This window comes from Lutra lutra, chromosome 7 (assembly GCF_902655055.1).
Source record: "Lutra lutra chromosome 7, mLutLut1.2, whole genome shotgun sequence".
Taxonomy (NCBI): domain Eukaryota; kingdom Metazoa; phylum Chordata; class Mammalia; order Carnivora; family Mustelidae; genus Lutra; species Lutra lutra.
Genome location: NC_062284.1, coordinates 27,201,415 through 27,225,351, shown reverse-complemented (window position 1 = coordinate 27,225,351; position 23,937 = coordinate 27,201,415). Strand labels below are relative to the sequence as shown.

General features: G+C 38.9%; 1 protein-coding gene across 8 annotated transcripts in view; it reads left to right on the top strand.

The window, feature by feature from the left end:
- The window catches only part of HERC2 (HECT and RLD domain containing E3 ubiquitin protein ligase 2), a 237,320-nt gene that overhangs the window by 133,112 nt on the left and 80,271 nt on the right, over nucleotides 1–23,937 (top strand). For all 8 annotated transcript variants that reach the window (XM_047735659.1, XM_047735658.1, XM_047735652.1 and 5 more), the window contains 14 exons: nucleotides 78–259; nucleotides 828–975; nucleotides 1,054–1,250; nucleotides 1,483–1,713; nucleotides 2,836–2,974; nucleotides 4,510–4,653; nucleotides 7,361–7,503; nucleotides 11,372–11,639; nucleotides 11,776–11,912; nucleotides 12,382–12,480; nucleotides 14,119–14,287; nucleotides 14,386–14,511; nucleotides 16,140–16,248; nucleotides 16,382–16,521. In XM_047735659.1, coding sequence (XP_047591615.1) covers nucleotides 78–259; nucleotides 828–975; nucleotides 1,054–1,250; nucleotides 1,483–1,713; nucleotides 2,836–2,974; nucleotides 4,510–4,653; nucleotides 7,361–7,503; nucleotides 11,372–11,639; nucleotides 11,776–11,912; nucleotides 12,382–12,480; nucleotides 14,119–14,287; nucleotides 14,386–14,511; nucleotides 16,140–16,248; nucleotides 16,382–16,521 — 2,232 coding nt within the window. The remainder of the gene's footprint in view (nucleotides 1–77; nucleotides 260–827; nucleotides 976–1,053; nucleotides 1,251–1,482; nucleotides 1,714–2,835; nucleotides 2,975–4,509; nucleotides 4,654–7,360; nucleotides 7,504–11,371; nucleotides 11,640–11,775; nucleotides 11,913–12,381; nucleotides 12,481–14,118; nucleotides 14,288–14,385; nucleotides 14,512–16,139; nucleotides 16,249–16,381; nucleotides 16,522–23,937) is intronic.

Below are 23,937 nucleotides of genomic sequence, written 5' to 3'. Positions count from 1 at the left end.
TAAATTAAAAGTGTAGATTGTACTGAGTATTTATTTCTAGAAATTTGGTGCCAAGCTAGTTTGTTTCATTCTGGCAGCTTCCCCAAACAGGCTGGTGTGCCGGGAACAGCACCAGAGCTGGTGCACGCTGGGCTTTGTACGGAGCATTGCGCTTACGCCACACATGTGTGCTGCCCTCAGCTCCCCACAGTGGATTGCCCTGCTTATGAAGGTCGTGGAGGGACATGCACCTTTCACCGCTGCCTCACTGCAGCGGCAGGTAATTATGCTGCTGGGCTGATCCTGCTCAGTGTGAGTTTTGGGACTGTATGACCCTCTTAAAAGGTGGCATCAAGATACCAATGCTCCTAGTCATTATAATTAGGTGCCAGTACTCAATAATGATAATGAGTGCAGAAAAGAACTGGAACCAACCCAAAGTAGATTTTCTAGTGCAAGGGGCTGAAGTTTTTTATTATTTTAAATGATTAAGTTGCTAAACTGTAGTTGACTTGCTTTTCTTTGAAGTGATAAATCCTGCCAGCTGCTCTTAAGTGCCTCATAGGAGTTGTAGTATAACTGTCTTTAGAAGAATTAAGCTGAAAAGAATTACTTTTTAATTAAATAGATATCTGCATCTGTAATGTACCTTTTAAAAAAAACCCCTGGTAATCTATATCTTTAATCAACTTAATTACCTGGTTGGAAAATAATGAATATCTGAATTTTCACATAATTAATTGCATTATAGGAACAAAAAAAAGTAAGTAAAAATCTTATTTCTTAATCTAAAATCACAGATAGTGGTTTTCTTTAATGTTTACCATTTTAAATTGTCTTTTTATCAGATCTTAGCTGTGCATTTACTGCAAGCAGTGCTTCCATCATGGGACAAGACTGAAAGGGCAAGGGATATGAAATGCCTTGTGGAAAAGCTATTCGGTTTCCTGGGCAGCTTGCTTACCACCTGTTCTTCAGATATCCCATTCCTCAGAGGTGGGCAGCTTTCCTTATTTGTGTCCTCGTTAAGTGAGCAGGGCACCATGTAGCTCCTTTCTCATCTGTCTGTTTCAGAATCTACTCTGAGGCGGCGGAGGGCAAGGCCACAGGCTTCTCTGACTGCCACCCATAGCAGCACCCTGGCAGAAGAGGTGGTGGCGCTGCTCCGCACGCTGCACTCCCTGGGTCAGTGGAATGGACTCATAAACAAGTACATCAACTCACAGCTCCACTCTGTTACCCACAGCTGCACAGGAAAGCCATCAGAGGGGGTGGGTGCCGTGTTTTCAGATCTGATAATTTCTTTCTGTAAAATGTTGATTTAAACTTTAAATATCTTTTTAAGTGACAAGTATTTTATTTAAAGATATTTTAAAATATATTTTACTGGAAATAACTATTGAAGAAACTAATATAAAAATGAACTTGGCTTAGCTGTAAATGTGTAAAAAATAGGCAGCATTCTGGGCTCTCTTCTTCAAGCTGGCTATTTGTCTGTATTAGGCCCTGTTAGAGGACTACTTTCCTGACTCTGAAAACCCTGAGGTAGGGGGCCTCATGGCAGTCCTGGCTGTGATCGGAGGCATTGATGGTCGCCTGCGCCTGGGGGGACAAGTCATGCACGATGAGTTTGGAGAAGGCACCGTGACTCGCATCACTCCGAAGGGCAGAATCACTGTACAATTCTCAGACATGCGGATGTGTCGTGTTTGCCCATTGAATCAGCTGAAACCAGTAGGTGAACTTGTGTTCAGTTACTTGGTAATAAGGCAGAGGAGTCTTTTGTTTTTTTTGTTTTTAAGATTTTATTTATTTATTTGAGAGAAAGAGAGAGAGAGAGAATGAGAGAGAGAAGAGAACATGAGAAGGGGAAGGGTCAGGGGGAGAAGCAGACTCCCTGCCAAGCAGGGACCCCGATGCGGGGCTCAGTCCCAGGACTCCAGGATCATGACCTGAACTGAAGGCAGTTGCCCAACCAGCTGAGCCACCCAGGCACCGAAGGCAGAGGAATTTTAAACTAGAACTGGGTTCTAACATTAGTGCTAGAATAAACTTGATTTTCATAGTTTGTTTCTGCCATCTAGGAAGTTATGCAACTCAAGGAAAGCCATCTGTCTACTCTCGTTTGCTTTGTGCCATTGTGATAAATAGGGCCTGTTTCAATGCTGTTACATGGATTAGTAGTTCATGTCTTATTTTAGCCACAAAAGACATAAAAGGACATTAGCAACGTAGACGATAACTTGTAACCATGTTAGTTTTGATTATCTTAAAATGCAAATTTTGAAGTTTATTTTTTATCGAACAACTCAACTTTTAAAAAAAACCTAAAGATGATTCCTTAAAAAATGACCTTTCTTCATGTAGAAAATGCTTATTAATTGTGTTGAGTGACATAACTTATGTAGCAACTACTTAAATCTGTGAGTTAATCTTAAATCTGTGAGTTAGGGTTGTATAGGGAAAGTGATTTATATTCAGTGTGACCTAAGTGTAGTCACACTATCTGTCTGTAAAATACTGTTTCTGATTATTACAGAAATGAAGATATGCATGTTGTAGAAAATTTGAAATGTGTAGAAAATGCCTAAGAATATAATAAGGGCTACCCTGACATAATTATTGTTGACAAGTTGTTAAAGAAAAAAATCAATTTAAGTTATGTTTACTATACATACAAATCTCTATTTTGCCTTTAATGTCATCTTTTTAAAATGATTATTCTCAGATATAAGAAGACTTATGCATATATGTGATAATTTCAGAATTAAGATTCATGGTTATGATAATTTTCAGAACATTTCATTTGCTCATTTCATTGGACAGACTTTGAAGATTTCTGTGTTCTTGCTTTAGCTCCCTGCTGTGGCATTCAGTGTCACCAACCTGCCCTTCACAGAGCCGATGCTGTCTGTCTGGGCTCAATTAGTAAACCTCGCTGGAAGCAAATTGGAAAAGCATAAAGTGAAGAAATCACCTAAGCAGGGTTTTGCAGGTCAGTACATGGTGCTTCTTGATGGAATAGCTAGTCTTAACTGGCATTGCTAGGACAATGTTTCGCATTTTGTCAGAGAAAGTTCCTGCCACTGCCAAAGTCTTTGGGTTCCAGTGGATTGACCATTTGTTAAGTTACAGTGGGCGTGAAACCTCGAATGTGGTTGTAAGAGTGTGTGATATAAAGAATGACATAACGGTGGGAGTGGCCTCTGAAGAGTCCCAGGCTTCCCTCCAAGCCTGTTTTCCAGTGCCAGCATTTATTCTGAACAAGCTTTTTGAAGAGGAATCTGTGTTCTCTCTCCCTTCTTGTTAGTCGCCCCCAGCCATGGCCCTTTGGCTCAATTGCCCTTTCGGAGCTTTGTTCTTGGCCTTACCCCCAGACCCAGTAACACCTGCATGTTTGGACCCGCCTTGCTTCATATCTCTGCATGTTGGGCTAAGACCAAGATCACCTGTGCTTAAAGCCTTCTTTCCTTTGGTCTGGAATAGTGCTCCTTTAATTTTCCTTACACTGCTCCTTTCATGACCTTTAAGAGTTCTTCTCCTTGACTATTCTTTGCACATTGGAAATCCTTACAGTTTTCTCCATAAATTCTGGCTCATTGTGCCCACTTTTATTGAGTTTTCCCTCCCATTTCTTCCTATTTTGGTTGCTGCTGTAGCATTTATGATGGTGACCACCTTTAACTCTGGATATCCAGCTCACATCTCTGGCTGAAGGGCCATGTTCATGTACACCACAGCATGTTCAGAATTCCACTAAACTTGTCCTTTGGTCCCCATTTCCCATCACAGTGAATAAACCTGCCTGCAGGCAATCAGACTTGATGCCTGAAAGGCACCTCTGCTCTTCCATCCTCTTCCATCCCACATTGCTTATGCTGCCTTCCATGGCTTCCAACCTGTCCTGCCTTGAAACACTGTTACCAGCTCTGTAGTCCAGCTGTTCTTGTGGTGGGCCTGCCTCTTTATGGCCGCTATCTTAGTTTCCTCCTCAGTCTGCTCTCAGGCACACTGCAGTCATTTGTTTAGAGAAGACTCCAGGGAGTGAAATGATCTTGTTGAGTTAGAGAACTGTATGTTGTAAGTATCCGACAAAACCATCTTGGAGAAGTCTTGGCAAGAAAAAGTGAAACTATTTTGTTTGTTACATAGGTATCTGGTTGAAATTTCAGCAATGTGGGGGAACAGTTGATTATACTAATAATAACTAACATTGGATCTAACTGTGTTAAACCATTTAATTCTCATCCCAACCCATCAAAGTAGCTGCATGGGGAGCAAGAAAAGGGGAAGACCTAGGGGAGGTAGAGGATGCTTATCCAGAAGCACTAGTCATAACACAGGGAAAGATAAGTCCTTCATTACTAACAGTATTTGGCATGGCAGGCTAATGCCTACAGGGCAGGGCATTATTTATGCCACTTTGCAGCCATGGTATCATGGTGGAAGGAGTGGAACACCTTCCCCAAGGCCATACAGCTGGTGAGAAGAGCCCAAGCAACATTCCTGTTGAGTCCTTTTCTCCCACAGGACAAGTAGACCTGGATCTGCTGAGGGGCCAACAGTTAAAACTGTACATCTTGAAGGCGGGCCGTGCACTGCTTTCCCACCAGGACCAGCTCAGGCAGATCTTGTCTCAGCCAGCTGTTCAGGAGGTCACAGCTGCTCATTCAGGTATCTTTTAAAGGAAGCTCTTTTAGACCTGTAAGGAAGGTGCATACTCCCATAGAAAACAGGCGAAAAACGTGAATAAATAGTCCATAAAAGGGGAAACAGAGATGGCTTCTAAATATATGAGAGAGATGTGCAGCCTGACCAATAATTGACGAAGCGCAAATGACAGTGTCATTGTCTAATAAGATAAAAGATTGAGGGGATCTGGTAGGAAGGGAAGAAAAACAGTGTTTTCCGGTTTTCTTATTTAAAGTGTGGCTCAGGGACCAGCAGCATTGATGGCACATAAGACCATCTTAGATACACAGACTCTTAGGCTGCCCCCCAGACCTAAGAAATCAGAGTTTGCATTTTAATAAGGCCCTCAGGGGGTTTATACACATATGAAATAGTATAGCTTTAACACATTGCTAGTGGGAATTTAAGTGGGTACAGTCATCTAATGAGCATTTGAGGAAATGTTACCTTTAAAATGCATACACACACATACACAGACATAATAGCTATATCTGTATCTCTCAGCTGGACCCGTGAGTCATCTTATGGGAATTTATCACATGAAAAGGCATTGAAGGTATGTGTTTACAGATGCTCATTATGGCTTCTTTGTTGGTATTGTTTTTAGGTTGAAAACTGGAGACACCTAAACATGCATTATTGGGTGGTGTATCCATACTGTGGAATACCACAGCATCATTCACAATGATGATACATACATATGTTCATTGCCATGGAAACATGACAACGATAAATAAAAAAGGACATTGCTATGTATATCTCTTTGTAGATATGCCATAGATTCATCTGCTTACTAAACAGTGACAGTGGAATTTAGCTTACTTTATTTGCTTTGTACTTTCCCGTATTACTTCAGTTTTCTAGAATAACCTTATATCACTTTGAATTAAAAAACCCCAAAGTTATGAAATATTTTTTTGATCATCTACTATTAAAAGACATGTGCTAAAGTATTATGGGGAGTAAGATAGTCTTTATTTGTGATCCCAAACTCTCTGGGGTCAGAGTGAAAAGAGAAAATGAATGCAGATGGCTCTGTGAAGGGTATGATGCCAGTGCACTGTGAAATGTGTAATTGCGGTTCCACAAGTATCTTAGGGACATTGGTGCCTGAGGGCTGGGGAGGGCAGCTTCTGATGGGGAAGGTCCGTCCTGGTGGAGGAGACAGTAGGGGCACAGACATAGCAGTGAGTATATGGGTGAGTGTTGGAAGTGCTTTGCTTTTTGCAAGAAGCTTGGGGTTTATTGATGAGCATGGGCCCAAAGCTGGAGAATTCAGCTGAATTCATGTGATAGAATGCCTTGAATACCAGAGTGAAACTTAATGCTGACTTAGGGTCCTCCTGCAGTGAGGACCCACATGGTAAGTACTGATATTCAGGATGATATCTACTAGTGAGGTATAGGAGTATTTGAAAAAAGAAGGCCATGGAGACTAGAGAATTGCTTTTGTGTCTAGTGATAATGTGTATTCTGGGGGAAGGTATGAAAAATGGAAAGAAGGTTCCAGTAGATGCTGTGACAATGTAGTCTTTTCGATGATAACCACATGGGAAACCAGTGAAAAGTCAAAGATGGCTGATGTTTTAAGCTTGAGTTACAGGGAGGGCAGAGGGAAGTGCCTTTGACAAAAATTAGGGAGTCAGTGGAGTTTGGGGTGTTTTGTTTCTTAATCTTAAAAGGGTATTGTGAATTTAATTTTAATGTGCTGAGTATCAGGTAAATCAAAGTGCGGATTTATTCTGTATTTGACAGTAGGGACCTTAACAATAATCCACAATTGTAGAAGATCAGGAAACTAGAGCCCAGGGAATTGGTTTGGCTGTTCTCTGTCACCCTGATGAGTAGCTCTGGAGGCACTGAATCAGGGTTACTATCCCATGCTTGGGACAGTTGGGACAGGTAGAGCAGGGCTTTACAAATTACCGTGGCCACCTGTTTTTACAAAGTTTGTGGGAACACAGTCATGCCCATTTGTTTACATGTCATCTTAGCTGGCTTTCATTCTGTAGTGGCAGAGTTGAATAGCTGTGATAGACATGTGGCCAGTAAGCTTGAACTCTTTACTCTCTGTCCCTTTAAGAGAAAGATTTTCCAACTCCTTATCTAGAGGATTAGTTGAAGTTGTCACCAACCTGCCAGCAAATGCAAATGGTGAGTGGGCTCGAGGCAGTGGGACTCAGAGGGTCTGGGGCAAATAGGAAGTGCTAAATTCTTGACCCAAAGCCACTCAGATTAAAACAGACAAAAAGATGTTACCCTGACCACGTAACATATTTAGAATTAGTGTCAATTTATGGTGTGAACAGGGTTAGCAGGAAAAGCGAGGGCTAAAAATACGAACTTGGGAGTGTCCCTGGAAGGGGGTGGGTTTCTGAAGCAATGAGTGTACACCAAGAAGGAGAAGGTATTAGAATTGGACCAAAGGCAAAAATCTGGGAGATAGCCTTTTTTTTTTTCCCCTCTGAATAGACACATGAACTAACAAAGGATAGATGCCAAAAGCAGGGAGTGGAAAATTCTTTAGAAACTAGTTTTTGATATCTGAGCCTTGAAGATTTTGATGGTCCCGTGCTTGAAGAGGTAGAGATCATATTTGGTTTAACATGTTTAATGCATTATCTTTAATAATAAAGAGATGTTAGAAGTTGAAAATGTAATGTACTCGTATTTTGTTCTTTAAATTCAGATGATGGAGGAGCTGCATCCCCTGACCTTGGGGACATGTCCCCTGAAGGGCCACAGCCTCCAATGATCCTCTTGCAGCAGTTACTGGCCTCGGCCACCCAGCCATCTCCAGTGAAGGCCATATTTGACAAACAGGAGCTAGAGGTACAGTAACAGCCTTGGCAATTTTAATTTGGCACATTAAATTGGAAACAATAGTTTTTCTAGATAATGTGTTTTCTTAAGGATATATTCTGAATTTTAAATGATATGTCAGAATAATTCTTGTGACTATTTAGGCTTTAACTATATTTGTCATAGAGCATTATAATACTAGTTAGGGGATGGGTGAGTTGAAGTTTAACCTTATTATTTCTTTTTTTTAAAGATTTTATTTATTTGTTTGAGAGAGAGCAAGAGCACGTCAGGGGAGGGAGAGGGACAACAGACTCTGCACTGAGTATGGAGTCTGATGCAGGGTTTGATTTCACAACCCTGAGCTCATGACTGAGCTGAAATCAAGAGTTGGATGGTTTACGAACTAGTCACCCAGGCATGTCAAAGTTTAACCTTATTTTGAATATGTGTGAATTATTTGAAAAAGTTAATGAGACTCAACATGGATCAGATGCTCAAGTAATTATGGTGTGATCTTTTTCTAGGAAATACTGTTACTGAAGGAGTCCCATTAGACCTAGGAATATTGCACTGACATGTTTGTTCCACTCACTTCAAAGGCTTTCTTGGCCATGCCCTGTTGCTGCCAGGCTTGCAGTCTTTGCCCTGTTGCAGAGCACATGTGCTGCACGGTGTAACTTGGGACTGGGGTTATGGGCAGGTTCCCATAGAAGTATGACATGTGACCAGGTCTAAGAGTGATGTGGATTTTCATGGCCTGCAGCATGAAGAATTAGATGTTTCTATAAATCCTTCTTTTGGGGCACCTGGGTAGCTTAGTCAGTTAAGCGTCTGACTTTGGGTCAGGTCATGATCTCGGGGTCCTGGATCAAGCCTGCATCAGGCTCTCTGCTGAGCGGGGAATCTGCTTCTCTCTCTCCCTTTGCTTCTCCCCGATTATGCTCTCTCTCAAATAAATAAATAAAATCTTAAAAAAAAAAAGAAAAGAAAATCCTTCTTTTTATGTAATATGTAAAAAACTCTGGATAAAACATCAAAGACAAAAACAAAACCTCGAGTGCTCAGTTTGGCAGGTGGAACACATCCTAATAGAAATCCTTAGAGACCAAGACTGCAGGGAGTTGAGGGAGTGAGGAAGCTGCTGGGTCAATCTGATGCAACAGCTGACAGCAGTCAGGTGTGAGGAAGGTGGAATATGAAGGGAGAAGGCAAGAAATGTTGGGCATGAGGGTAAGGAGCAGTGACTTCTTTGAAATGGCCCAAATGCCAACTGCTTGTTAGGTCTGAAAGCCACTAAGATGAGAGTTCAGGTTAAAGTGGCCTCAGTATGGCAGTGTTTCTAGTCACCTGTAAAGATAAAAAGAGGACACAGAGCAATTGAAGAGTGAATTGGGCAGAATGCAACAATCACATTGGGAGGTGCCCAGCGTTAAAAGGAAAGATGTAGGAGGAAGTGCGGAGTTATCCTTTAAGAATTGAGGACTATTGTAGCAAAGACAGATTTTTTTTTTTTTTAAAGATTGTATTCATTTATTTGAGAGAGAGAAAGCATGAGCGAGAGAGCAGCACAAGTTGAGGGAGAAGCAGTCTTCCCACTGAGTAGGGAGCCCAATATGGGGCTCGATCTCAGGATCCTGAGATCATGACTTGAGCTGAAGGCAGTCGTTTAATTAACTGAGCCACCCAGGTGCCCCATAAAGAGAATCTTTCATTGTTTTGTCTCCATTGATTCTGATGGAAATTCAACTATCATCCTTTTTTTTTAGATTATTATGATTACTTTTTAAAGATTTTATTTATTTGAGACTGAGAGAGAGAGAGCAAGCACAAGTAGAGGGAAGGGGGCAGAGGAAGAGGGAGAAGTAGACTCCCTGCTGAGCAGGGAGCCAGATGCCCAGCTCCATCCTGGGACCCTGAGATCAAGACCTGAGTTGAAGGCACACACTTAACTGAGGCACCCAGGTGCCCCCAACTGTCATTCTTACTGTTCTGTATGAAATGCCTTTTAACCCCCCTTTGGCTGCACTTAATATTTCATGATTTTTTTGTTTGTTTTTTATTTTGTTTTGTTTTGTTTTCTGCAATTTGACTACGATGTATGTGTATGTATTTTTTGCCCCATCCTCTTGGGGTGCATTTAAGTTATCTGCATCTTTGGCTTGATATCCCCCCCACCACCACCACCAAATTTGGAAACTTGTTAACCATTTTTTCTGTTCTGTTCTCATTTTGTTCTTTGGTAAGAAAGATTATGAATGTGATTCTCTTTGTTCGAAGGTCTTTCTTTTGGTTAATCAGCTTGGCTAATTATAAATGCATCTGTTTTCAGGGTCAGGTTGTTCCGCTTCATTGGGTCTAAATCTGCTGTAAGCCATCTAAAAAATTCTTTATTTTGCATTTTCAGATCTTACGTTTCCATTTGGATCCTTATTTTAGAGTTCTATAAAGCTTTCCTGACAGTTATCTTTTCACTCTATATTTTTTTTACTGTATGTAGATTTATGAATATTACTGTATGTATATTTAGCTGTTGAATCCCTCTAGTCTTCCAGCATTTCCTTTTTGCTAGGTTCTTCAGGGTCTCACAAATGCTTAGTTTTGGAATCAGTAATTTGGGTAGTCTGTATGCACATTTTATGATTTCTCCCTCACTTCTAGTTGCTCTGGTAGGACTGAATTCCAGCCTCTGACTGTAGTCCAATACACACTGCCCTGTCAGCTTGTGTGCTGGTTTCCCTTGTGGTCAAGGGATGTACCTTTTCCAGTTTTGATTGCTTAGGCTGCTCCCTAGGACCTTCAGACAGTTTTTGAAAATATTTTGTTCAGGGTTCATAGTTATTATTTGTAGACTTAGTCCAGTGCACCCTGAGTCTTACCAGAACTTCTAACTCAGTCTGGTTCAGAACTGTAAGCTTTTAGGATGAAGCCTGTCACTTCTGACTTATTCACACTTCACAGTAAACCTTTGGTTTTTGACACTTCCTAAGCACTGAAAGACTTAAGGGAGTCCTCGATTTCTTCTGAATTTCTTCCTCACATGCTCAGTTTAAATATATATATATATATGTATATATATATAGCAAATCCTAGGCCCTATGAGAGTAACTGGAGATGAGGAGCACCGAGTTTCAGGTAGTTCAGGGAAAGAGTTATGTGTGCTGGAGATAGGGAGTCCCAACTATAAACCCCAGCAATGCATATGTTCATTGCCCGTATTTTTTATTTACCTTATTTTTTATACTGTGGTTAACTCTCAGAGTGGTTCTTTTACCTGTGAATTGTTGAGAGTTGACTTGATGGTTCATGAGAGAATCCCATGTCATCTCTGGCTTATCTTACAGAGGAAAAGAGGAAAAGAACAAGAGACTGTGGACGCTGCCTGGTCATGGGCATGGAAGGGACTCCTCCCTTCCCATCCAGCCCCACTCACTCTGCATTTAACTTGCTCACCTTGTTTCCTAACAGAGTGGCTGTGAAGTTTTCTTTAATGGGCACTGATAATTGGCTAATTTACTGGACACTGTGTATGCTAAAGCAGGAGTTATTTGACCATCATGTCTTTCTGTTGCATTAACTATGAAAGTTGTCTTTGTTGTTTGTTAACAGTTTGATCCATTCATTTAAAAATAACACATGTAAGTCTGAGTTTCCTATACTTCTGTACTGCATTTCATAGCAGAAGCTTGTAATTTCCATTTTCTCAGGCTGCTTAAGTATCTTGACTTTTCTTAAAAAATACTTTTTATTTACTTTCTTATAGTAGGCTCTACACCCAAGGTGGGGCTTGAACTCACAACCCCAAGATCCAGAACTGCATGCTCTACCAATTGAGCCAGCCAGGCACCCCAGTCTTTTGACTTTTATAAACCTCCCAGCTCCACTCTCATTTGTCTAGGCTGCAGCTCTGGCTGTATGTCAGTGTTTGGCTGTGGAGTCTACTCACCCGTCAAGCCCAGTGTTTGAAGACTGTAGCTCCAGTGAGGCCACAACACCTGTCCCTGTGCAGCATGTTCGCCCTGTCAGAGCAAAGAAGCGCAAACAGTCACCTGCCCCTGCTCTGCCTATTGTGGTTCAGCTTATGGAAATGGGATTTCCTAGGAGGAACATAGAGTTTGCACTGAAGTCACTCACCGGTGCCTCTGGGAATGCTGCTGGCTTGCCAGGTATCTTGTTTTCTTTTGTGGGTGCTTCACACACATTTGTTTGTAGGTTTACCTTGAAATGGTAACAGCAGCAGCCTGCACGCAGGCTGATGCTGTGGATCCTCACTGTGGGTGTGCTATCTGTGCTTGCTTGTAGGTGTGGAGGCCTTGGTTGGGTGGCTGCTGGACCATGCTGATGTGCAGGTCACAGATCTCTCAGATGTAGACACAGGGTCTGAAGAATGTTCAGATGAGGAGATGGTGGAGGATGTGGACGACTCGGCCTATGCTGTGGTCAGTGCCTCCTATGTGGTTACCCCACCTCTTGTGTCAACCTGATCTGTGCTCTGGGTTTCCTGTGTACTATCCCATGGGGCCTCTCTGCAGTTTGGCCATGCACATAATGAAGCTGCTAAGTGCTGACTGGGTTTTCTGTGCCTTAATTACTTTAGCTTTAAAGCAGACCCTTGTTCCAACACCTAATGATATTGGGTAGACATGTTTTATATGACACAGTGACTTTCTGATTTAAGTAAATCATTTCATGGGATTAATTTAGAAATGTCTCAGAAATTTTCTTTTATCTTTTCATATTCATTCTGTTTACTGTATTTTAAAATATTTTTAAAATGAAAAATTTTATAGTGAAAATACAGCATAATATTTCAGACTTTATTTTTTAATATTTAAGATTTCACATACTTCTTTTTAAGTAGGTTTATCTGGCTCACAGTTTTTAAAAAAATATATTTATCTTTTGTAGTCTACTGGTGCTGTTGTAACAGAGAGCCAGACATACAAAAAACGAGCTGATTTCTTGAGTAATGATGATTATGCTGTGTATGTGAGAGAGAATATTCAGGTGAGTAAATAAAGCCTGGAGCTTTGCTCAGGTTTCTAGTCAGCAGTGTTAGAGTAGTCAGAGCATCTTAGAAAGTTAGAAGCCTGGTGGGGGAGGGCACAGCAGGGAGGCCACTGTCACTGGACCAAAGAGGACAAAGGAACGGAAGATGAACAAGGGGTACCAGAGCTAGAGAGGAAAAGGTGGTTTGTCCATAATGATGTGGCACAGAGACATGTGCTTCTCAATTATCCGCATTTAGGATACTTCAGAAAATCTATTTTTGCTTGTTTTTCTTACATCATTCTTACTGCCACGTAATTTTTAAAATCTTGTTAGGCTTTATGTAGTCCTTCATACATCTTAAATGCTTTCTTGTTTTAATTCTTTTCTGATTAGTATACTTCAGAGAAAATCCCAGAGAAAATCCCAGACATCATCTCATTTCATCTGTAAATATGTCAGAATGTATTCCTAGATAAAGGATTTGTCTTTATTGTTTTTTTAAAGTAAGTTATATGCCTAGTGTGGGCTTGAACTCCAAGATCAAGAGTCGCATGCTTTACTGGGTGTGCCAGCCAGGCACCCTGATAAAGGATTTATTTTTAACATAACAACATTACTATTACCTAACATTAGGTAACAAAATAAACAATAATTCCGTAATACCATCTTATATCCAGAGCTTGCTCAGATTTCCTGTTTTCTCAGAAATTGCTTTTTAAGACAGTAATGTTTGTGAATTTGGATACAATCAAGGTCATACACCTTAAATTTGGGTGATGTCTTTCTGAAGTGTCTTTTAACCTGTAACAGTTTTCCCCTCCTTTTTTTTTTTTTTCCTTTTTCATGTCATTTATTTGTGGCTAAACTTGGTTGGATCATATCTTCCTCCTTCCTCTGCGTTTCCTGTAAAGTCAGGATAAGGTTTGGTGGGGTTAGGGGAAGCTGTTGGACTCAGGCATTATCTTAGGCATGAATGCATCATACGGACCAGCATGCAGTGTTGTTGGTTAGGTCATGTTAGTCTATTTCCATCTGTTAAAGAGTTTCTGTTGTTCATTTTGGTGCTTTGATAGTCATTCGTGTCATCACGAGGGCTTGCGCAGTAGTAGTTTTCTAACTTTGTCATGCCTTCCAAATTTATTAACTGGGGTTTATTCTTGGAAGAACTCTTTAAATCAACTCTAGTTACTCTTTATAATACAGTGTATATAGGAAAGGCAGAATAAGTGCTTGTTTTATTTTTATTTCTGTTTTGCTTTATCAATTTTCAGAATGGTGAATTGGTGCCATGGACCTTACAAAGGTGACCAAAAAACTTTGCTTGTTATCATTGAGATGAATTTATTGGCTGATATGTATTTGATGTGTTTCAGCCATTATTCCTAGTGATCATGTTGTTCTTTTGAGTGAACACTTTGATCTTCGAGACCTCCCTTGCTTTATGGCATAAGTTAATCCATGTGCATCTTATGTGTTTCTTGCCCCAGAGGTTGAGCCAGCCAGTTTTCTAAAAAGCCCTGGTTTCATTTAGTATAAAATGATTTTGAGAGTATACTCTGGGTGCTAAAGGAAATCCTTTCTTAGAATAGTGCTACTTAGAGTTGTTCATTTCATATACACTGGATTGGATTTTAATTTTAATTTTAATCTTAGGTAGGAATGATGGTTAGATGCTGTCGAACATATGAAGAAGTGTGTGAAGGAGATGTGGGCAAAGTTATCAAATTGGATAGAGATGGACTACATGACCTTAATGTGCAGTGTGATTGGCAGCAGAAAGGAGGCACCTACTGGGTTAGGTATATTCATGTGGAACTTATAGGTGAGCACATTCTTAAGTTCTTTTGCTTTTTCTTAAGTAGAGACAGAGTTCTCAGGAGTAAATACTAACTATGGTTCACTTATTATTGTAATCTCTAGGCTACCCTCCACCAAGTTCTCCTTCTCACATAAAGATTGGTGATAAAGTTCGTGTCAAAGCCTCAGTCACCACACCAAAATACAAGTGGGGATCTGTGACTCATCAAAGTGTGGGGGTTGTGAAAGGTAATATAATCCATACAGCAAAATTCCAGATGTTAGTTTTTCATCAGCTAATGTAATAAAGTGATTTTTTTTTCATTCAAGGGCAAGAAAAACAAGTATGAAGAAAGTCTATGATATATGAATAGATTTTTTTTTTTTTTTTTTTTTTTTTTTGTTTGTCAGTGCTCTCTAGACCAGGAACACTCCTGTAGTTGAACAGAGTCAGGTTTATTAACTCATTACCACTGAGGAGGATGCATGCCCTGGAAAATGGGGTGTCTACATAAGTGGGTATAACAAAAGACAATGAATGGGGTTTGTGTTGGATATTTTGGGAAGGTTTCAAAGGAGTGGGATAATTCTAAGAATGGGTGTCTTAATAAATATTAATCTATAAAACAGGAAAAAAATGGAGCTAGGATGGAGTTAGTGATTGGCAAGGAAGCAGTTGTTCATACTAACCAGGATGTGAGAAGTGGGGGGTTGGGGAGGGTGTCTGGTCGTGTTTGTGGTTTGGATTAGATTTGAACTTGATCAGACTGACTAAAGAGTGGTTTTGCTTTTGTCTTGATTTATCACAGTTACAGGGGAAACTTGTTTATGTTGGTGTTGTGTAAACTTGTTCTGTCATTCTGCCAAACGGCCTGTATGTGAGTGTCTGGCCAACTCCCTCAGTTGGGGACTATTTCTCTCTCTCTCTCTGCTATAATAAAATTTAGGACTAAATTTAAGAAATGGAACTGTGCAAATGATGTGAGTTAAGGACTGGAAACATAAAATTCTTTTCAGTTTATATTTAAAGTGATATTATTGAGATTTCAAATCAAACACATGGTATACTTTAAAAGGTATCCTATGTCCATTTTAACAATTGCATGAGAAGTAATTAAAAATGCATGTGATTTTATTTTATCTTTAAAGTCTTTTAAGGCCATAAAGAGATCTGTTTCGTTTATGTTTGAACCTTATACAAAACTCTCTTACTATTGAAAAGCTTAGATTAGAAATGGCTATAATGGTGGTGCTTCCCCAGTGTGTGGGAGTGTTAGAATGTCTCAGGTTACGTAAGAACAAATAGTTTATTTAACATTTTACTTTAGTTTAACATTTTTCTTTACTTAAGAAGTTCTTAAAAGCTTTGTAAGTCAAAACACAGATAAATTTTAAAAATAAGAACTTGGTTCAGAATCTAATGTCTGAGTAGCAAAGTATTCTCACCAAAGGACAAGAGATCTTTTAACATTATTATTGTGAATTGTATTTCCTAAGATACTAAATGGAGTTTTTGACTTGATGTAATTAAAATCAAAGAAACAAACTTATTGTGGAAAATTTCAAACATATGCAAGGGTAGGGAATATAGCATAATGAACCTCCTTGTGTCCATCACCTGGCTGTAATAGTTGTCAACCCCTGGCCAAAGTTGTTTCATCCATGATTCCCTCCCTTGATTATTTTGAAGCTAATCAAAATACATCATGTGTTTGTTCATCCATAAGTATCTTAGTATGTGTCTCTCAAAGAGAAGCTTTCTTTGAAAAACATAAATAGCTACAGTATAATTATCACATGATTAGGTATAGTTTAAATTTTAACAGTAGGTTTTTATTGGCGACCAAGATGTTTCAGCAATTTCTATTGTGTCCTAGCTTTCAGTGCCAATGGAAAAGATGTCATTGTCGACTTTCCTCAGCAGTCTCACTGGACTGGGCTGTTGTCAGAAATGGAGTTGGTGCCTAGTGTTCATCCTGGGGTTACGTGAGTTAATTTTCATATTGCTGGATTTGTTTGGGAGGAATAGTTTTCTTTGGAATTAAATTTAATAAATTGCCTTAATTTAATAAATGACATTATCTTTTTCTTGTCAACCCAATGGTTGTTTTACAAATAGGTGTGATGGCTGTCAGATGTTTCCTATCAATGGATCTAGATTCAAATGCAGAAACTGTGATGACTTTGATTTTTGTGAAACATGTTTCAAGACCAGAAAACACAACACTAGGCATACATTTGGCAGAATAAATGAACCAGGTATGATTTAATGGTTATGCTCATTTTCATTAAAATATTATTAATGAAATCATTATTGTGCACACATGTGTTATTTAGTTTGCTCTTTAAAGTTCATCTTCATGTGGTGAAAACTGCACAGTATATGCAGTGAAAGAAGAAAGGTGCACATACTTGAAAACTTGCTATCTTTTTTTTTCAAGCAATGAGGGACTACAGGAACTAGAATAACGGGGTTTGTTTGCTTCTATTTCCATAAATAACATTAAAAGGGTCTCAAGAAACTAATGTTTTGTTGCATGGAGTGTGGCATTGGATAGATGTATATCTTTATTGTGGCAGAATATGTACAACATAAAATTTGCCATTTTAATCTCTTTGAAGTATACAATTCAGAGAATGTTGCACAGCCATCTCCACTGTCTATTTCCAAAACTTTTCACCACTCCAAACAGAAACTCTGTACCATTAAGTGATAATTCCTCATTCTTCCCGCCCCCCAGTCCCTGGGAATCGGCTTCCTGTTTCCTTGAATTTGATGACACCAGGTACCACGTATAGGTGGAACCAAAATTCTCCTTTTTGTGTCTGGCTTATTTTACTTAGGATTATGTTTCCAGGGTTTTTTCCAGGTGGTAGCATGTGTCAGAACTTCATTTTTTTTTATGGCTGAGTAATATTTCATATATACCACATCTTGTTTATTCATCTATTAATGGACATTTGGATCATTTCTACCTTTCAGCTATTATGAATAATGTTAGTGTGAACATTGGTGTACAGATCTGTTTGAGTTCTTATTTTTAAAATTAGGAGTGAAATTATGGGGTCATATGGTAGTTCTTTGGGGAAACTCCAAAATGTTTTCCACAGTGGAAAACATTTTATATTCCCACCAGCAGTATATGTGCTGCCAAAGTGAACACTCCCACGAGCAGTATATAAGGGTTCCAATTTCCCCATGTCCTCACCAACTCTTGTTATGTTTCATTTTTTTAAAATTTCAGTCATTCTAATGGGTGAGAAGTATTATCTTGTGATTTTCATTTCAGTTTCCCTAATGACAAATGACATTGAACCTCTTTTCATGTCATTTTGGCCATTTGTGTATCTTTTGGGGGGATAGGTCTTTTAAAGTCCTTTGCCCATTTTTAAACTTTTGATGTTGAGTCTTAGAAATTCCTTAAGAGGCGCCTTGGGTGGCTCACTTACTTACCTGCCTTTGGCTGGCTTAGGTCACCTGTCATGTCCTCTTCCTCACCTCCTGCCCCCGCTCAGTGGGGAGTCTGCTGCTCCTTGGGCTTGTGCTCTCTCACGTGCACTGTCTCTCAAAGGAATGAATAAAATCTTAAAAAAAAAAAAAAAAGAAAAAAAGAATTTTTAAATATTCTGCAAATTGAACCCTATCAGGAGATTTGCAAATACCTCATCCCATTCTTTGGGTTGTCTTTTCACTTTCTTGATGGGATTCAATGATGCATAAGTTTTTAATTTTAATGAAGTCCATTTAATCTATTGTTTCTTTTGTTGCCTGTGCATTTGGTGACGTATTTGCTTTCAGTGTACATTGCTAACTCAAAAGTCCTGAAGTCTAGCACCTGTTTTTCTTTCAAAGAGGGTATAGTTTTAGCTCTTGAACTTAGGTTTTGATCCATTTTGAGTTAATTTTTGTACATGGTATAGTTAAGAGTTCAATTTCATTCTTTTACATGTGTGCTTCTGGTTTCCCATTACTACTTATCGAAAAGACTGCCCTTTCACCAATGAATAGTCTTGGCACCCTTTTTGAAAATCAGTTGATCCTTGATGTGAGAGTTTATTTTTAGGCTCCCGGTTCTGTTCTATTTGTCTATTTGCCTATCCTCATTTCAGTAGTAAACCATACATTGTGATTATGTTAGCTTTCTAGTAAGTTTTGGTTTATTGGGAAGTGTGAATCTTCCAAATGTGTTCTTGTTTTACAAGATTGATTTGACTATTTGGTATCCTTTGAAATTCAATATAAATGTGGGGATCAATTTTTGTACTTTGGTAAGCAGTTGTTTTATAGGAATTACACTAAATTTGTGTATTGATTTGGGCATAATTGTCATTTTAATAATACTAAGTCTTCCAGTCCATGCACAAGGGATGTGCTTTCTGTTTACTTAGACCTTTCAGCAATTTTTCATTCAGCAATGTTTTTTGATTTTTCAGTATTCAAGTCCTGTGGCTTCTTGATTAAATTTATTTCTAAGTACTTTTTATGCCATACTTTTTATTGTAAAGATTTTATTTATTTATTTATTTGACAGAGAGAGAGAGCACAAGCAAGGGGAGCTGCAAGGAGAGGGAGAAGCAGGCTCCCCACTGAGCAGGGTGCCCAAAGCTGGGCTCTATCCCAGGACGTGGGGATCATGACCTGAGCTGAAGGCAGACACTTAACCATCTGAGCCACCAGGCACCCCTTTTTTATGCCATATTAAATGGAATTCTTAATTTCCCTTTTGGAATGTTTGTTGCTAGTATATGGAAATATACACTATACTTTGAACACATTTTGTATGTTGAATTAATATCCAGCAACTTGGCTGAGTTTTATATATTGTCTCCTACAGTTTTTTTGTGTGTGGTTTCCTTTGGGTTTTCCACATATAAGATCACATTATCTATGAATCAAGATGGTTTTGCTTCTCAAATTTGGATGCCTTATATTACTTTTTCCTCCTTTAGCTAGTTCTTCCAGGACTAAGTGGAATAGAAGTAGAAAGGGTGGGTATCCTTGTCTTGCTCCTGAATGTAGGGGAAAAGCTTTTACTCTTTCACTATTGAGTATAAGGTTAGCTGTGGGTTTATTTTTTTTATTTATTTTATTTTTTTTAAGATTTTATTTATTTGACAGAGAGAGATCACAAGCAGAGCGAGAGAGAGGAGGAAGCAGGCTCCCAGCCTAGCAGAGAGCCCGATGTGGGACTCGATCCCAGGATCCTGAGATCATGACCTGAGCTGAAGGCAGAGGCTTAACCCACTGAGCCACCCAGGCAGCCCAGCTGTGGGTTTTTCATAAATAGACTTTCTCATGTTGAGAAAGTTCCTATCTAGTTCTAATTTGTATTATTTTCTTATGTGGGTGACTTGTAGAATCTAGAATTATCTACCTTTCAAGACTAACTTAGAGTAATTTATTTTATTGTCTTGATTGGACTGCCATGGGTTTATCAGTTTAATTAGTCTTTTTAAAAATTTTTATTTATTGGGACGCCTGGGTGGCTCAGTTGGTTGGATGACTGCCTTCGGCTCAGGTCATGATCCCGGAGTCCCGGGATCGAGTCCCACATCGGGCTCCCAGCTCCATGGGGAGTCTGCTTCTCCCTCTGACCTTCTCCTTGCTCATGCTCTCTCTCACTGTCTCTCTCTCAAATAAATAAATAAAATCTTTAAAAAAAATTTTATTTATTTATTTATTTGACAGAGACAGAGAGATCACATGTAGTCAGAGAGGCAGGCAGAGAGAGAGGAGGAAACAGGCTCCCTGCTGAGCAGAGAGCCCGATGTGGGGCTCGATCCCAGGACCCTGGGATCATGTCCTGAGCCGGAGGTAGAGGCTTTAACCCACTGAGCCACCCAGGTGCCCCTAGTTTAATTAGTCTTTTCAAAGAGACAAGTTTTCGCTTTTTTGCCATTTCTCATATCTTTATTATTTCTTTCTTTTTCCTGTGGAATTTGGATTTAGGTTGATTCCCTCATCTTCTTGAGATTAATGCTTATCTCATTTTCTCACTCTGTCTTTTCTAATATAGAATCTTAAAAAAATTTTAGATTTGCTTTTAAGCAAGGCTTAATCTGTATCCTGCAATACTGCTGTATAGTGATAGTTCATTATTTATTTCAAAGTAGTTTTTAAATTATTTTTTAATTATATACTTAATTATATATAAAAATAATGGGATTTTTTGTATTTTATTATTTTTTGTATTTTTTGGTATTATTTTGTATTGTATAGTTTTCAAGTTTTCAAACATTTCAGTATTTTTACTGGTTTCTGCATTGTATTCAGAGTATGTATCCTGATTGACCTTTGACAGTTTTTGAAACTTGTGTGTGATCATATAACTTAGTATATGATAGGATTTTATAAATGTTTTATGTGCACCTAAAAAATTATCTATTGCAGTTCTGTGGCAAAGTTAGTGTTTGCTTAGTGTATCTTTATTTATACTATTTTTAAAGATTTATTTATTTGAGAGAGAGAAACAGAGAAAGAGAAGGGAGCACATGTGAAGGGGGAGGGACAGAGGGAGAATTAGAGAAAATCTGAAGCAGACTCCCTGCTGAGCCCAGCGCCTGACACTGGGCTTAATTCCAGGACCCTGAGATGGAGACCTGAGCCAAAATCAAGAGTGAGTTGGACACTTAAAAGATTGAGCCACCCAGGCGCCCCTTGGTGTATCTCTTTCTGGCTTTTCACTCTGAACCATTCTGTGTTCCTATATTTTTGATATATTTCTTATAAGTTGTAAATAGTTTTTTAAAATTCCAATATGATGATGTTTGTCTTTTATATGGATCATTTAGGTACTTAAGGCAATTGCTGTTGTATTTTTATTTACAATGACCACTTCTCAGTGTTTTTTATTTGTCCCTCCTCTTCTCTGTTCCTCTTTCTATATTCTATCTTTCTTTGGACTGATTTTTTTTTTTTTATTAACACCCGCCCTCCCCTTTTTGGCTTAAAGTTACACACATTCTTAGTATATATTTCATCTATATAAGTGTATATGTTTGCACACTTACAGTATTAGTAGTTAGAATATTAAAAAATCTATTTTGACTTCTCAAAATCTAATATTATTTAGTAATTTTACTCTCTCCTAAGCAATGCAAGGACTTTAGATCCCTTTAACTTTATCTAGCCTCATTCTGTTATGCCCGGTAGTCACATTGGAGAGACCACCAAGGAGCCAACACCGATGCAATCACATGAGGGTTTATTTGACAAGCTTATGCTTGGGGCCAAGTATACCCGACTCAGCGGAGCAGGGACTTGGACCCCAAGCTTAGTTAAGGCAGGGGTATTTATGGGTTCCTGTTACTAAAGCAGGGCGGGGATTCCTTTACTAAAGCAGGGTGGGGGTTTCTGGAACCAAAGCAGGGTGGGGCTTCCTGTTTACTAAAGGAGGGTGGGGGTTTCTGGAACTAAAGTAAAGTAGGGGAAAGTTCAACACTTGGGCGCAGGAGTCTGGAATGGCTGCCGGAGCTAAGATGGCTGTACTTATGCTAAGGCTAAACCTGAGGTGGGGTGGCCTTAATTATTCTTGGTCTCCACAATTCTGATTTAAATTATCATATTTTTAGGGCACCTGGGTGGCTCAGTGGGTTAAGCAACTGCCTTCAGCTCAGGCCATGATCCTGGAGTCGCAGGATCGAGTCCTGCATGGGGCTCCCAGCTCCATTGGGAGTCTGCTTCTCCCTCTGACCTGCTCCCCTCTCATGCTCTCTCTCACTCTCTCTCTCTCTCTCAAATAAATAAATAAAAACTTAAAAAGAATCATGTTTTTATTGTGTTTTACAATTTTATACATACACATTTTAACCATATAAGACATAGTATTGCTATTGTATATAGCCAGTATTTATTTAGTTTTTTTTCACATACTTTTTCATTTTTTTCCTCTAGCTTTCATTTTTTATCTGTCATCATTTTTCTTTTACCTGAAGAATAGACCTTAATAGTTTCCTTAATGCGTCTCTGTGGTTATGAATTACATTTTTGTGTGTCTGAAATGTCTTATTTCTTCTTCATTTTAGAAAAATATTTTTGGCAGGAATTTTCTTTAAAAATAGTGTTCCAGGGGCACCTGGGTGGCTCAGTGGGTTAAGCCTCTGTCTTCAGCTCAGGTCATGATCTCAGGGTCTTGGGATAGAGCCCTGCATCGGGCTCTCTGCTCAGCAGGGAGACTGCTTCCCCCTCTCTCTGCCTGCCTCTCTGCCTACTTGTGATATCTCTCTCTCTCTGTCAAATAAGTAAATAAAATATTTTTTAAAAAATAGTATTCCATTGAAATTCACTTTATTTCTGTTGAAGTCAGCTGTAAGTATAGTTATTGTTCTATTAAAGCCGATCGATTTTTGTATTTCCTCTGTTTTTGAGATACTTTTTTTTTTTGTTTTTATCTTACACAAATTTTACATGTGCATAGAAATGTGTTTTTTATTTATCTTCTTTGGGGTTAGCAGGACTCGTTATTTTTATTTTCTTTATTAATTGACATATGACATTGTGTAAGCTTAAGATGTGCAGTGTAATGATTTGGTATATATATTTTGCAAAATAATTACCACAATGAGGTTAGTTGGTTGGTTAACAAATCCATCACCTCACATAATTACCTGTGTGTGTGTGTGTGTGTGTGTGTGTGTGTGTTGGGTAAGTAAGAATATTTAAGATCTACTCTCAGCAACTTTCAAAGCAGGACTTTGTAAATCTGTGGCTTGATATCTTTTGCTAGTTTTGGAAATTTTTCAGTCAGTCAGTATTTCTTCCAATATTGTCTGTGTCCTATTATCTCTTCTATTTTGGGGACTTCTCTCACCTGTGTCAGACCTTCTCTGTATCCTGTAAGTCTTTCACCTTCTCATTTATGTTTTCTAAGCTTTTGCTCCTTGGTTTTTCATTCTAAATATTGTTTAGTAATTCTCTTTTCATCTGAGTCTAGTCTGCTAGTAAACCTATTCATTGAATTCTTAATTTTAATTACTATATTTAATAGCTTTAATCTTCCTGTTTTTAAAAATAGTTTCTAATTCTCTTCTGAAATACTCAGTGTCTTATCTTTTCAAACATAACTAAGTATGGTGGTTTTAAAACATGTATATTACAGCTCTAATATCTGGAGACTCAGTGGATCTTTTTCAATTGTCTGTTATTGCTGGTACTTTTTTTAGTCATGTTTTCTAGTCTCATATGCCATTATGTACTAGACATTATATTTACAGAATTATTTCTTGAATCCATTTGAGGCCCAAGATGATATTATTCTCCAGAGATTGGAGGAGGGAGGGTTGGTCTTCTAGGTAGTTGGGGTAAGTAATTATCTGGGTTCCTCTCAGTCCAGTTTCATTGACTTAGATGATTCCATGCTAAGCTATAATCTGTAAAAACAGCACTGCATAGTTAACCCTTCCTGTTGAGGTTTTTCCTATTGGGATCCCAACCCAAAGTATGGGGTTTTTTATGGCTCTGTCCTTCTCTTTTGGTAGGCTCTGAACTCCATTTCTTGGTCCCCCCTCCCCCCCAGCCTTTCAGAGTAGTTTGTTTTGTTTTGTTTTTTTTTGTTTTCTTTTTTTTGGGAGGCTTTTCTTGCTGACAGTTACCATCAGGGAAGAGTAGCCTCAGATATGTGGCATTGCTCATCTGGACCTCTTTATTCATCTTAGCTTTCTTCAGATTCTGGCCTC